The sequence below is a fragment of the Ursus maritimus genome, unplaced genomic scaffold (genome assembly GCF_017311325.1).
Source record: "Ursus maritimus isolate PB19 unplaced genomic scaffold, ASM1731132v1 scaffold_19, whole genome shotgun sequence".
NCBI classification, from domain to species: Eukaryota; Metazoa; Chordata; class Mammalia; order Carnivora; family Ursidae; genus Ursus; species Ursus maritimus.
Genome location: NW_024424341.1, coordinates 22983032 through 22997158, shown reverse-complemented (window position 1 = coordinate 22997158; position 14127 = coordinate 22983032). Strand labels below are relative to the sequence as shown.

At 56.7% G+C, this 14127-nt stretch overlaps 2 protein-coding genes across 3 annotated transcripts; both read right to left on the bottom strand.

Moving 5' to 3' along the window:
* NRN1L (neuritin 1 like) lies at nt 1-1408 on the bottom strand. The gene is made up of 3 exons (XM_008702548.1): nt 1318-1408; nt 417-630; nt 1-286 (listed from the first exon to the last, which is right to left on the bottom strand). Exons 1-3 carry the CDS (start codon nt 1406-1408, stop codon nt 1-3), a joined length of 591 nt encoding a protein of 196 aa, XP_008700770.1.
* A 395-nt stretch (nt 1409-1803) lies between these two features.
* On the bottom strand, nt 1804-13238 carry EDC4 (enhancer of mRNA decapping 4). 2 transcript variants are annotated; one of them, XM_008702442.2, is made up of 29 exons: nt 13123-13238; nt 10180-10336; nt 9734-9845; nt 9336-9435; nt 8879-9068; nt 8624-8771; nt 8433-8537; nt 7996-8105; nt 7825-7908; nt 7635-7730; nt 7439-7541; nt 7142-7322; nt 6977-7049; nt 6777-6868; nt 6511-6710; nt 6306-6418; nt 6061-6214; nt 5330-5763; nt 5141-5245; nt 4905-5057; nt 4775-4811; nt 4463-4640; nt 4193-4348; nt 3972-4087; nt 3708-3873; nt 3434-3620; nt 3123-3342; nt 2575-2738; nt 1804-2341 (listed from the first exon to the last, which is right to left on the bottom strand). In XM_008702442.2, the coding sequence occupies exons 1-29, from the start codon at nt 13205-13207 to the stop codon at nt 2149-2151; spliced, it is 4212 nt and encodes a 1403-aa protein (XP_008700664.1). In that variant the 5' UTR covers nt 13208-13238; the 3' UTR covers nt 1804-2148. The 2 variants fall into 2 exon arrangements, with proteins under 2 accessions (XP_008700664.1, XP_008700665.1); XM_008702443.2 differs by having other exon boundaries at nt 6511-6698; nt 13123-13222.
* Between the last annotated feature and the right edge of the window lie 889 nt (nt 13239-14127).

The window sequence follows — 14127 nt, the reverse complement described above, 5'->3', positions numbered from 1 at the left end:
CTAGGCCAGAGGCCCCAGGAGGCAGGTGAGCGCCAGTGCAGCCGCCAGCAGTGAGGGCATCGGGGCTGGGGTGGGTGCAGATGCTCTTGCCTGCAGCGTCTCCTGGTTGGTCTCAGGGCCTGTGCCATGCTCCTTAATACGCACAGGGGTTCTGCACAGAGCATGCAAGTTATCTGGGTGCGGGGCCCGGCGAGCTTCTTGCTGTAGTGACTCCCACACAGTGGCAGCCTCCTCCGGGCAGCGCAACAGGACTCGGGAGGCACAGACGTGGAAGTCATTCCAAGCCCTGTTAAAGGCTTGGAGTTAGGGTAATTCGGTGGGGCAAAGAGCCTTCTGTAATGGGAAGGAAAAGGTTCAGGCCTTAGGGTGGTGTGGGGGTCCCGCAGTTAGGCGGCTGTCTTCACACCTGCTCTTACCTACAGACAGTCTCCAGCTCGCTTCCAAGGCCCATGCTGTCCCCCAAGCGGATGAGACACTCAGCGAAGCCCTGGTATATGGTGTCACAGCCCCCTGGGCCCGTTGCAGCTGCTGCCAGGGGAGAGACAAGGACTAGGGGTGGGGGTGGAGAGTGGTTGATAGGACGAGCCGCCCCTCCCCCCTTTACCACCAAGCCCCCAGGGGCTTGTTTACCTGGGTGTGCTCAAGGGATGTGACTCAGCGTGAAACAGAGGCACCCAAGGGAACCAGCGGGCACATCTGGGGATCCACCTGCATTGGGTCCCCTCTAGGCACAACCCAGACAGGATATGTGGAGAGGGGGGAAGAAGGTGTCTTGTCCCAAGGGGTTGGCTCTTCCTCTGAGATTCTAGGGTCACAGGTCAGGTGAGGATGGTCCCAGTGAAGGAGTCAGGACACATTGAAGAGGGGCAGGGTCCATGGCTACAGGCTCCCTTAACTGTCCTGCAGGTTGGACAAGCTTCACTTGGCCATCCCACCCCAGCTCCAAAAAAACAGGTGTTCTCAGCCAGGTAGAGCAGGATAGGCAGGGTCAGGATCCAGATCAGACACTAAGAGAGCGCCTCAGGGGTCCCACAATTGGTTTAGGGGTCCCACGAGAGCCTCGGTCTCTCTTTACCAGAATGGGCAATGTAGAATTTTGGGGTCCTTTCCCCATGACTTGCTGTCAGTTCACACCCATTTTGCATCCTGAAGCCACCGACATGTATTATCCTCTCCCTGAAGCCCTCGCACCTCCTCTCCAGCCTGGTTCCCAGGGCTGAGGAAGGATGGGTCTCAGCTCCCACACACCCTATACCTAGACTGGGGAGAGGGCGTGCCGCCCAGCCACTAAGCCCAGTCCAGAACTCCCGCACTCACCGAGTGGTAGCAACAGCAGCAACAGTCCCAGCACCCCGGAAAGTCGGGGTAGTCGCTGGCGGTGGTGACAGGAGCAGTAGCTGTGCATCATCCCCGCATCCTCCCCGGCTGGGAGCCTAGTGCTGGAGCTAGCAGCTTGGAAGCAGCTTGCAAGCGCAGCCCTTCGGCCCAGCCCCCGAAAGAAGGGATTGTGATTGGATGGGAGCCGGAGGCGGGGCCCAAAGCCAGTTGGCGGCCCCGCCCCAGTACCCAGAGCGGCGAAGGAGGGGAGGAACCCCCGAGGGAAGAGCTGGGGACACAGGCAATTGCAGAGCTGACCCCAGGGCCCCTGTCTCAGAGATGGAAAGGGGATCTAGGAAGGCAGCTGTGCAGATGAGGGTGGGTGTCCAGGCACCTGGGTCTGCCTAGACAGAATTCCACACAGGGAAGAGAGAAGGGAGAGAGAACAGAAGCCCTTAACAAAGTACACCAAAAGCACACACATACTCCATTTTATTCCAAAAGCATTTAATTGAATTTCTCAATATTTTTCAAAAACAAAAAGATCCAAATCGGAGGTAAAAAGGAACATGGAAAATTCAACTCAAGTGGTGTCACGATCTCAGGGGTCATGCTCCAGGCATGGCAGAACCCAAGAAGGCACAATACCCACCCTGGGCCCAGCCTAAACCTGCTGGCTACCACAACCTGTAGACCACAGCCAGTGCTCTCCCCTCAAACACCCCTGAGATGGGAGCTTGAGCAGGTAAAAGAGTAGACATGACCCTGCTTTGGCCTAGGCCTGTTTGCTGGCCTTCCGTGCCTCCCCACCCCAGGGCAAGGCAGGCTTAGCTAAGGGAGGCTAGGGGTTACAAGGCCATGCAGCATGAGGCTGAGACGCCGGGCCACTTTGCCAAGTGAGTTGTGTGGCTCAGCCTGCAGGAACTGGAAGAGCTTCTGGCGCACCTGGGCCATGACGGAGCCCATGTGGTCCCGAGTGATGGGGTCACTGTGGTCCAGGTGCATCACAGCCTCTTCCAGGTAGCTGTGGTGGAAGAAAGGCACAGGATGCAGGTGGGCTCCAGCAGATGGGAGTGCCCCCTAGTGGCACTGAGGCCCAGAGGGACTGCTGACAAAGGGGGGCCTCAAAACTGGAGATGGGTGGGGACAGAGGGGTTTGGTGGAGAAAATTAGGAAGCAGAATCAGGCAGGAGTCTCTGCTTGGTCTACTCCTCCACCTTCACCCCAGCCTGTCTCCTGATCCCCGAGTCCACTCACCTGAGCTTGAGGTCAGTTCGAGTACCAAGGTCAGAGGCCAGCTGCTGGATGAGGGAAAGGAGCACAGGCTGGGAGAGTGGGCAGGGTGGCTGCCCAAAAACCTGCCCTGGGTCCACAGTTTCACACACATACAGCACCAGGTTCAGGTCAGCAGCTGTCAGAGCCTAGGGAGAGAATGGTGATTATAGCTAAGGTCAGAATGGAGAACCTGCTGGTCTGGCTGTGTGGCTCGGGTGAGGATGATCAGAAGAGGGCACTGAGCTCCAGAGGGGGGATGCTCAGGGGCCTAGAGACAGTAATAGAGAGCTGTGTTGTTACTCTGGGGGATCAGGAAAGGTTTCCTAAAAAGGGTGGTCATGAAGCAAGGTAGGCGGAGGTAGAAAGAAAGGGTCTGGGCAGAGGGGAAAGCAGGGGAAATGGCCTGAAGCCAAAGAGAACCAAGAACAGTGCACTAGGGCCAGACCACCCCAAGCCTGGAAGGTAGAGCATGGTGTGTGGGCCCTGTCAGGAGACACCTGACCCTCACCTGGACCTACTGCCTGGCATACCTGCTGGAAGGCCTGATTGAGGTGGCCCTGCTGCAGCAGCTGCAGGATATGGGCTTGCTGGGCCTGGCAGTCGAGGTGGGCAGCGGGGACAGGTGTGCCAGCAGCTGAACGCATGGCCTGCATGATGCTAGACGTGACGGCGGCCTGTTGCTCCTTGAGTGCTACACTCACCTCACCCTTAACGATGCGCTGTACCTGTGCTAAAATGGACTCCTGCAGGCTGCAAAGGGAAGTGAGGGAGATGAGGTAGACAGGAAGTCTGGTCTGGTGCTTTCCAAACCCAGCACCTTGCCCAAATCCTGCCCACACACCTGCCCACAGCCACGTGCAGCTGGTGCTGCACCTCAGCCCGAACGCTGCTGGACACGGTGGCCGCCATCTGCTCAGTGGCACCCTGCAGTGTGCTGACCAGGCCCCGCAGCTGGGCCAACACAGGCTCCCGTGCCTCCTGTTCACGTGCCTTCCTGCTCTTCATGTGGCTCTCCAGCTGCTGCAAGTCTGAGGGGTGACCACAGGGGCCATGAGAGGGCTGAGAGGGGAGAGGGGGACAGCTCCTCCCACCTAGAGGCATAGGACCCCACCCACATTCTTGGGTGCCCAGTCGGAAGCTCTCATTGATCTGCTGGAACATGGCCTGGCAGCTCTTCTCAAAGGCCGGCAGCACCACACTCTGGAAGGCTTCACGGTAGGCAGCCTGCATTGGCCCCTGTAATGTGTCTGCAGCTGCTCGGGCAATGGCATCTGTCAAGTTCTGGAAGTAGAGGGAGGGCTGAGTTGGAAGGCTAAGCCCGACTTGGCATGACCAGGCCCACCAACCACCAACCTCCCTCATCTCGGGTCCTACAGCACCTTGGACTTTAGCAGCTTGGAGATATTCTCTTTCATGCTACCCTCCACGGCTGTGAGCTTGGTGGCCACTGAGTTGCTCAGCTGGCCTGCCACTGGCTCCAGACTCCTAGAGACACCTGGGGCACAATGACGAGGAACAGGTGGGGCCACAAAAAGCAGCCTGACAGACAGGGAGCCTCACTCCCACCTGGCCCACCCAGAAGTCTCCATGCCAAACTCACATGGAGGCACCGTCTTCTTGATCTCATCCCGTATGCTGCGCTCCAGCCGCCCCGCTACAGCCGAAGACAGTGCCTGGGACAGCTGCTGTGTCAGCTGCTCTTGCAGCTGCCCACCCCGCTGCTGCCCCTCAGCCAGTGCCCGCTCCAGCCGCCGCTCTGCACTGGAGCTAAGGAATAGGCCTGGGGCAGGTCCCACATCCCTTCCTGGGCCAAGAACGCTGCTGCTGTCCCTACCCCTATGCCATGTTGCACCATGACCCATAAGGATACGCTCCTGCTCATGCCGTGACTCCAGGGCGCGTTCTACGTGGCCCGTGACAGTGCTTTGCAGGCCTTCAAGTTGGGTGCAAAGACGCTGCAGCAATTCTTCCTGGCTGTGCCGCAGCTCTGCCAGCTCTCTCTGCTGTTGCCAAATTAGTGCTGGCCAGTCCTCAGGAGGTTCTGCCACCTGCCAAGAGCACTGACAGTCAGGTGATGCCTGCCACATACATTCCCACACACCAGACCAGGAACCGGCCCAGAGCTCTTCCCCATCCTCGCAGGGAGGAGTCCCAGAAATAGAAAGGTTGTTACGACACTCACCTGGTGCTCCATGAGCCGGGACCCCACAGCCGAATCCCTGCCATGGACAAGAAGCAGCTCAGGCCACGTCAGGCAGGGAAGCCAGAGGACCACCCCCTCTCCCTGGCCATAGGACCCTACCACCCCCTACCCGTCATCTTTCTTGCCCTTTCTCTTAAGCTTGGGTGAGGCTCGAGGAGAACTCTTGGTCTTCCAGTCCTTGGCTGGTAGCCGTGGAGTCGGAACTTTGGTGCCAAAGCCTCCTGCAGCAGAGGCAAGGCTAGCCACCTCATCATCATGGTCACTGTAGGAAGGGGAGGGAGAAAAATAAGCACCAACCCACTTGCTGGCCCTCCCTCATGAGAGGAAGTGTAGGGTGGCACCTACCTTTGCTCAGCACTGGCGTCCTGGCTGTCGTGTTGCTGCAGCAGGTGATAAGGTGGTCGGTGGAAGGCCAGGCTCTTGTGCTTCTCCTGGAGGCCATTCCTGGGACTGAAGGAACAGGCCAATTCAACAGCAGATGACTCTATCTGAGACCCCTCCCACCGGCCCATGTTCCCCTCCCAGGTTCCTCACCTCTCTGCCAGGCTGCTGCAGGTCTCACGAGTAATGTCTGGTGCCGTGGGCCAGACCTGACTGTCAGGGGCTGTGGCCTCCTGGGTCAGTGCTGCCTCCAAAAGGGAAGGGGTACTATGCCGATCCCCATCCCCAGGGCCTCCATCCAGGCCAAGCTGGGAGCCAAGCTCGGGCCCTGGCCGGGGCCGTGGGGACAGCAGGTGTAGTGCTGAGGCAGCCGAGGCCATACTGTCTGGCTCAAGACCCTCAGGAGCAGAGGAGACAAAACCACGGGACAGGGCCTCAGATGCGATCTCAGGGATGTCCTGGGACAGGGCAGTGGAAGCTGAGGAGATAACATCAGGGGAGCGGGTGCGGCTAGGAGAAGCCTGGGGTAGCCCCAGGGGCTCCACTTCCTGCAGCTCCAGTGACAGCGCAGAGGCAGCAGTAGGCACCTGAGGTGGAACAAAGATGGGACTTAGGTGGTGGGACGTGAGGAAGGGGGAGCACAAGAGATGAGGCCTGATGGCTGTAGCGATGGGACAGTGAAGGGGGATGTAGGTCAAAAATTCCACAGCCCAGGAGGAGAGGACGTGGGGATGGATACAGGCTGAGAAGCTGCCCTCCAGAGAACAGGGGAGGCTGGGATGACCTCAGGGAAAGACCTCAGGTGCTGTGGGAGAAAACTGCCACCAAGCTTCCCACTACCACATACCTGCCACCTTGCACTTCATACACACCCACACACATACCTGCCCAGGTGCTTTGGGAGTCAGTTTGTCAGCTGGACCTGGGAGCAGACTGGGCAAGAGGCTGCGTGGGCTTGCTTGCAGGCTGCTACTGCTGCTCATTGTCAGACTGCCATCCAGCTGCAGCTTGGGGCTCAAGGTCAGCTCCTCAGGTGGCCTGAGGGCAGGAAGGCTGAGGTGTAGCAGCCAGAGCTTGGCATCACCTGGCACCAGCCCCTACAATCCCCCAACTCCAATCCTCGCTTCACCTGGGCAAGGAGGGGTCCACGGCTGAGGTACTGCTCATAGCAGACACAGCTGTGAGAGATGAGGAGCTGGAGCTGGAGCTGGAGCTGCTGCTGCTGCTGGGGGACGCAGCAATCTGCAGAGATGCAGGAGATCAAGGTTGTGGCCTGCAGGTGGGGCATTCCTGGGGCCCCCTGCCCGTAGCCCCACACCCTGCCCCCAGCACACCTGCTGCAGGGAGGTGCTAGGTGTCATGAAGGCGTCAGGGGTCATGAGCTTGGGCTTGGTCTCATTGCTCAGACTGAGGAAGTCAGCGGGTGCAGGCAGCTCCACTATGCGTCGGGGGTCAGGCTGGGAGCCTTGGGTAGATGACCCCAGGCCCTCAGAGCCCAGTTCAGGCCGAGTCTCTCCAAATGCTATGGGGAAAGCTGACACTTGAGTCAGATCTCAGACTCTGGTCAGTCTCACCTGCCTCCCTCTTACACCTCACTCACTGAAGTCCTCGTGGGTAGTGTGGGTGGGGAGCGGGGCCACCACATCAGGGTTCAGCTGCGGCTGGAAACGGATCTGCACGTCCTGCAATGCCCTATAGGCAGAGAAGGGTGAGAATAGGAGAGAGCTCAAAGAGGCCAGCATCAGTAGGGTGGGTGGGCGGCACAGAGAGGGCACAGGTCAGACTCCCCAACATACTCACTTAGTATGCACACAGAAGAGTTTGATGAGCACCCCAGCTGCAGACTCCATGGCACCAGCTCCATGGGTCCCATCTACAGAGACAGTGAGGGCCACTCAGCCCTGGCCCTCTGTGCCTCCGCACTTCCCTACAGACACACATGTTCCCCGACCCTGAGCAGCTCACCAGCCCCTAGGCTGTCATTCTCCTCCTCGGCAGGCAGCACCTCAGTGTGCCGCAGTCGGCAGCGACTCACAACCTGGATCCCGAAGCTCAGCACAGGATGGGTGAGCAGGAACTCCGAGATGGAGCTGAAGCAGGCACGGCCCTCCTCCTGGTTCTGCAGCAGCTCCATCACGTAGAGGACCTGCACACACGATGCACTCACACCTGGCTCAGAGGCTGCGAGTGCTGGGGATGTGCCCAACACCCCTGCTTCCCTGACAATACCAGCTCTGCCCAGGGTGCCCCACTACAGCCTACCTTCCGTTGCACATCGCTGAGAATAAGGTATTCTGCTGAGAGGTCCAGACAAACCTTGAGGCTGGGGGGCACACTCACTGAGCTGAAGATATCTGGGGAGAAGCTGTGGGGGGGGGGGGAAGGCAGGATTAATGAGACAGAGAGTGGAAAGAACCCACATCTGTTACTCTGCTGCCCCTGCCCAGCCTCTGCTTACCGAATGGTCTGCAGGCAGGTCCAGGACACTGTGCACCACATCTTTAGCTCCCGATTCTGGTCAGCACCAGTGATAAGGAACCTCCAGAAAGGGACTCTGCAAAGCAGCAAGGCATCCAATAGTGGGCTGGGCCCCCCTACCGGAGAACCAAGGTCCAGCCCACCACCCGCCTGCCTGCCCACTCACTCACTCAGGGTCCTGTTTCTTGTGGTTGTCACAGAACAGGAGGCAGGAAAGGGACCGCCCATCATGAGGCTTCCATTCATGCAGACACCTGCAAGAAGGCAGATGAGGGACCCGAGTGAATGATCTTGTCCTCACCCTTGGGGGGCGGTTCTTGGTTCCTCAGGCCCTGCCTTACCTTGGCTCGTCCTGCCCCTCAATGTAGATCTGCCAGAACTTGACAAAGCCATCATGGCTTGCAGTAGCCAGGACAGTCCCATCAGGTGAGAGGGCCCCTTCACTCAGGCACTGGGAAGAACCCAAACAGCCTTGCTTTGCCACCTGACTAGTGGTGGGAGCAAGCCCTTCTCAGGTGAGGATGGTAGCGAGCTGAGCTGCCCCACGGAGGATGTGTACATCTGTACGAAAGCCTCACTAAATGGGGGCTGTACACAAGACCAGACCCCCAGGGCGCAGCAGGTTAGGTGTGCACTCTATAGGTAAGGGTCCCTTTGTGTTCAGAGTTCCCATGGGCAGAGTGCCAGTAAAGCTGCCTGTGCAGCTATGGGTTTGGGGAAGAGATGAGGGGCATAAGCAAAGGAAGGAGGGCAGGGAGGCAATCAGTTGCAGGCTTACAGTGCTGTGGCCTTTTACGACGATGAAGCCTTGCTTGATTTGGCTGACACGCACAGGCCAGGTGCTGTGGTTGGAGCGGAGCATGTCCAGATCCCACACCTCAGCCTGGAGGGTACAAGGTGAGTGTTCAGCCCCTGCCCACACCATGGCTGCTCTGACCCCTTCTCTCCTCCCATGCCTGGTTCCCTCACCCGGTCCTCATGCAACAGAGCCACCGTGGGGCTGCCCTCCTCACAGCAGTCCTCACTCTCCTCCGGGATGAAGGGGCACCAGATGATCCTGCGGAAGTGGTTCAGTGGTGTGCCCTCTGGCTGCTGGATGTGGACCAAGATCTCTTCTCTGAGCACGGTGTTAAGGGCTAAACAGGTGGATGATGAGGTTTGTCTGGCAGCCCCTGCCCCACCCACCTTTCTTCAGTCTCCCATCCCACCCCAGGGAAAGGATACTGAATTTTGCCATTAACCAGTGCCAAGCGCCACACAAACAGGTTGCCTGCCTCATCCAGGCAGGCCAGCTGTGAGGAATTGAGGTGTGCAAAGGCCAGATCAGCCACACTGCCTGTGAAGCCCTTCAGCAGGGTCCGCTCTGAAGTGCTGACACTGATCACCCGTACCATCGCCGAGCCATTGTTGGCAGCTGAAATGAGAAGAGCGGTAGGCCCTGAGGAAGTATCCAGGCCCAGGCAGCAGCAGAGAAGCCCTGCCCTTGCCTGCCTCATTGCCACTACCAGTCTCAAGCCCAGTTTTCCCCCTCGGCTCCTCAAGGCCTGTCAGAGGTGGGGGCAGTACAGACAAGCCTTCTATTGTACCCTAATGGTTGAGTGGGCTGAGTGGCCTGACACTGGATCTGCATCTCTGGGGCTTCTAGCAGAACACCTCCCTCCTCTCTCCTGCCCCTACTCACCCCGAATGGCATAGGCCAAGAAGGAGTTGGACACAGCAATCAGGTTGCCATAGTAGTATTTCTGTTCCCAGTCATACTTGGCCACAGGCTGGATCTTCACCTGAGAACAAAGGGTGAAGAAGATCGTAGAGGCTGAGGGCTAGGGTAGATTTGCCAGGGCCCAGTTGCTCCCCAGCATCCCTGGGGATAGGAGAGGCCACATGTGTGAGCCCAGCCACCTATTCACAACTCTTGGGGCCAGATTCCCACAGAGATTTGGCAGCTAACTTTGGCTTCCTGAGACTGAGGCACACTACCTGTCAAGGTGATCCTCACAGTAACTGGCAGCATGGGAAAGGGGAGGGAGAGGCTGAATGTGCCCGCATCCACCATACATGCCACAACGTTGTGGTGCCCACCTTGTTGCTGCCCCGGGCTTTGCTTGAGATGCTAGAGTCACTGCTGGCCACAATCTCCACCTCCTTGGCCAAAATCCCAATGCACGTAGAGCTGTCATCTCCTGTGAGACAGCTAGGGGGAGGGGTGCACAAGCTTGACTCCTGTTCCAGCAAAGTCTCAATGGGTAGAGTTGGGAGGGGGAGAGAATACAACCACTCCGGAGAAGGTGTCAAATCCCAGATGCTCAACTCTGTCTGGTTCACTGGTCCCCAAACCCACAGCTCCCTTTGCTCACCTCCCTCCTTAGTAATGGGTCTATTTCCATGCTAAAATGGAAGCCCAAACTTCAGATTCAGCCCAAGCTCTTGAGCTTGTCCTTGCCCCTCATCCTAGTACAAATATTATGTAGTTAAGTGCACCACCCCAAAGGCCCCAACACCACCATTGCCATTTCCCATAGACTCACATGACCTGCTTTTCCTGAAGGTTAATAGGTGGCATGGCCCGGAGACCAGGCTTGTTTGTTGAAGTACCATCACCTGAGCAGAGGGGGTCTGGGACAAGAAGCCCGTTGAGATCCCCATTGTAGGCATTAGATGGCCGCTGGCTCTCTCCACTGGGACCTGGGGACAGAAAGTTCCACTCTGATGAGGTTGTTCCACCTGGCCTCTCCTCCTGCGGAACTTCATTTAAGAACCATGAGGTGGGGCGCCTGGGTAGCGCAGTGATTAAGCGTCTGCCTTCGGCTCAGGGCGTGATCCGGCGTTCCGGGATTGAGTCCCACATCGGGCTCCTCTGCTGGGAGCCTGCTTCTTCCTCTCCCACTCCCCTCCTGTGTTCCCTCTCTCGCTGGCTGTCTCTCTGTCACATAAATAAATAAAATCTTTAAAAAAAAAAAGAACCATGAGGTGCCCTGGGAACATTCACTGAGGGAGCCATGTCGGTGGGGAGGAGGACCCTTGGTTCATCTTTTGTTCCATAAACACTGATGGTTAACACAATGTCCTCCAGGACCAAAGACTTGCATGTGGCTCCTCTACCTGAGGGAGGAGTAAAGCCATCAAGAACCCTGTGAAGCCAATTAATATTTAGGCCCCGGTTAGCACAGAGAAACTCTGTACTTGAGGGAAGGCATGGGAAGGGTCAGGACAGACTTCATAAAGGAGGTCCATCAGAACCAGTGTGGCTGGAACACACAAATACAGGAAAGATGAAGGAAAGACAAGCCACAGAGGTCTCAGACATGAAGTCTGGGTGCTTAAATTCTCCCTGTGGCATTGAGAGCCACACAGAGTTTTAAACAGGAAGGTGACATAGTCTGCTATGGCCAGAAGAATGACTGCTCTAAGGCAGCATGTAGGATAGTTAAGAATCCAGGTAAGAGATACCAGGTCTTAGACCAAGATAGATAGTGGCAGATGGTACAGAAGGGAAGATGGGCTCCTAAGGCATGAAAGGACACTGATAAGATGTGGGAGTAAGAGGGGCACCTGGGTAGCGCAGTGGTTAAGCATCTGCCTTCAGCTCAGGGCGTGATCCCAGCGTTCTGGGTTCGAGCCCCACATCAGGCTCCTCCACTAAGAGCCTGCTTCTTCCTCTCCCACTCCCCCTGCTTGTGTTCTCTCTCTCGCTGGCTGTCTCTCTCTCTCAAATAAATAAATAAAATCTTAAAAAAGAAAAAAAAAAGACGTGGGAGTAAGAAAGAAAGAAACCTGCCCCTCAAAGAAATGGCTCAAAAGAAGCCACCTTGGGCAGGTAATCTCAAAAGGAATGGAAATGACGGAGTTGGACAAAGTGGAGAGAAAGTCTAGGATAGCGTGTGTGTAGTCAGGAAAGGATGCATTTCAGTTGTTTGCCATTGGCTATTTCAAGCACCCTCATAGGCTCAGACACCACCCTAAAACTCCCAGATGACAAGGAGACTAGGGCTCCACTTGGAAAAACATGGCAAGTTTCTAGTCACAAAACAGTCTGGCATCTGACATGGTCCTCCAGTGCCTCCAGAGGAGACAAGCAAGAGCTATTTGGCAAATGGGGCAATTAAGTACCAATCAATATATAAGGAGTTAAGTGGAAAGCCTCCAGGCCACTTCATCTGGATCAGAGCCACGTTAGCTGCTCAGGCTACCATAAGGACAGACAAACAACCTACAAAATATTGGCCATGCCAGACTCTATCAAACGTTTGGGCAGTCTAGCCTGCACAGAACTGATGAGCATGAGAGGATGCAAGCTGAACTCCCAAGTAAAGGGAGCACAGACTCCAGGTCTGGGGCAAAGTGCTCAGTGGTTTAAAGGAGCAGATGGATTTTCCTCAGGTGGCAAGTGATAGTAAAACCTACCCAGTGTGGGCACCAGTGCCTGCTTCGAAATGCAGCTAGTTTGGGCCTCCCAGCAAGTTTCAGAACAGGGTTTGAAGAAACACCAATTCTCAGCTGTGGCCACTGCATACCGCACACCACCATCACCAGCCAGTCTTTCAACAACTACAACTTTTCACAGGTTCCTAAACCTGTCAGGAAACTTTGATGCCTTCACACATGCTATTTCTTCTTTGCAGAATGCCATTCCTGACACCGAATCACCTGTTCATATTATTAACACCTAGCCTAAATGTTGTCTTCTCTCTCAGATCTGTTCTCAGGCACTCTCCAGCCCCGACCTCAGGTACCCTGTCTCCATCACAGTACCAAAATACTCCTTTTATTCAATGACAACAACATTATATTATAACCTCATTAGTTCTCTGTGTCCTGGGGGCTCTTTGAGGCAGGAGCAGCTCTGAGGTATCACTGCAAGCCCAAGTAAAGTTTAAATGAATGGAAATAAACTAAGGATTGCAGATGTTTGTAGCCTAATCCAATCAGGGCCGTGCAGTCTGTGATTTGCTTTAATCCCAGAAAGGACACAGAACTGGGGCTGGTCACCTGCCTCCTGAAAACCAGTTTTAGAACAGCAGGCCTGGAGTCTGTATTCCAGAGTGAAGGGCAAATTGCAGAGGGTGACCAGTGGCTCTTCAGGACAGTGCTTAGGTCAAGACCCAGAACTCGGCATACAGAGCCCATACAGACCAGGCCTCTGAACTATATGGCATAAGGATGGGGCACCTGAGCTAGTCCCAGGAACACTTCAGGCCTTGGGGCCAGGGCACGAAGGGCCCCCTGCGGACTCAGAGAAGGAACCTCACCTTCACCAGAGACGCTGAAGGACGAGGCAGAACGGCCCGGCCCCGGGATGAGAAGGGATCTGAACCCTTGGGGGGCACGCTCAGGAATTTACTGCTCCAACCCTCACCAACCAGGAAGATGCGGTATGGGTCCTGAGGGACCTGCAGACACTGAGGGCGGCCCAGGCCCACACCGCCCTTCTGCCCGCTCGCGAAAGGCCCACCCTCGCTGTCCCGGCTCACCCCCCGCGGGCCGGTCCAGCTTGAGGATGTCCCGCAGGTGCTGCGTGGCGTCCTCGATGTCGATGCTCGCGCAGGAGGAGGCCATGGGCCCAGCCGCGGGCGCCTCCGTACAGCCGCGCACAGCCCTGCCGGGACCAGACAGCAGGACACCGGTCACTCGGTTCGGTCCACCCGCAGCCAGCAAACCGCCGCCCGCGCCGCGTCCCTGTACCCCACCAACCCCACCAACCGCCTCCACTTCCGGCCCTCCGGAGCGCCGGCTCCCGGAACCTGCGCGGGGTGGAGAAGAAAGGTTCCGGGCTGGGGGCGGAAGCCTCGCCCCTCCCAGACCCCTTGGTCAACGGGAGTTCCTCAAGGCTGAGGCAGAGCAAAAGTGCACGTATTGGACTGCCCAAACCGCTATTCGCCTCAGGACATCCCGTCCAGTCTATGTCCATTCCCAGAACGTGGACTCATGATGGGCCTGGAACTGGATCAACTCAGCCGCCCAGGTTACAGTCTTAGGGAAAAGGCTGAATTTGTACAGGCCTAGGTTTCCCCTTAGGGAAACGGGGCAGGACAACCCAAAGTCTCAGGGGTTCCAAGGGGAGATAGTCACACCACGAAAATCAGATTGTTAACGTCCCCCAGCAACCCCTGCCCACCCAGGCCTGACACCCTCAGGCAGGAAGAAAGAAACCAGAGTTTACAAACACCTCTTTATTGCAGAAATTTCAGGCACAGGTACATGGAAGAAGCTGTATTGCAGATTTTATACAGGGTGGTTTAAGAGGCAGCAGGCATCTACCTCTCTCCCAACCCCCACTCCCCAAACACACAGGATCCTCAATCTGTCCCACTTAAATCTCCTGAATTTGTGGTCTTCTAAAAACAGTACATCATCCAGTCCTGTGCTCAGACTAGCCAGGCAACTTGTGGGGGTCCAAGGAAGTCCTTGGTCTCCATCCATAGTGCAGGAGGGAAGGGGGAGTGCAGGTCAGGCATAACTATGGTGCCCTCACCAAT

Bases quoted from the DNA above. Each gene is read 5' to 3' on its own strand.
- NRN1L (XM_008702548.1), bottom strand. From the start codon at position 1,408: ATGATGCACAGCTACTGCTCCTGTCACCACCGCCAGCGACTACCCCGA. The intron at 631-1,317 runs GTGAGTGCGGGA...GAGCACACCCAG, and splicing joins GCTGCTGTTGCTACCACTCG to GTAAACAAGCCCCTGGGGGC. The intron at 287-416 runs GTAAGAGCAGGT...AGCCTTTAACAG, and splicing joins GAGCTGGAGACTGTCTGTAG to GGCTTGGAATGACTTCCACG.
- EDC4 (XM_008702442.2), bottom strand. From the start codon at position 13,207: ATGGCCTCCTCCTGCGCGAGCATCGACATCGAGGACGCCACGCAGCAC. The intron at 9,846-10,179 runs GTGAGTCTATGG...CCCTCCCCCTAG, and splicing joins CTTCAGGAAAAGCAGGTCAT to CTGTCTCACAGGAGATGACA. The intron at 7,731-7,824 runs GTGAGTGAGTGG...GCTGCTTTGCAG, and splicing joins CACAAGAAACAGGACCCTGA to AGTCCCTTTCTGGAGGTTCC.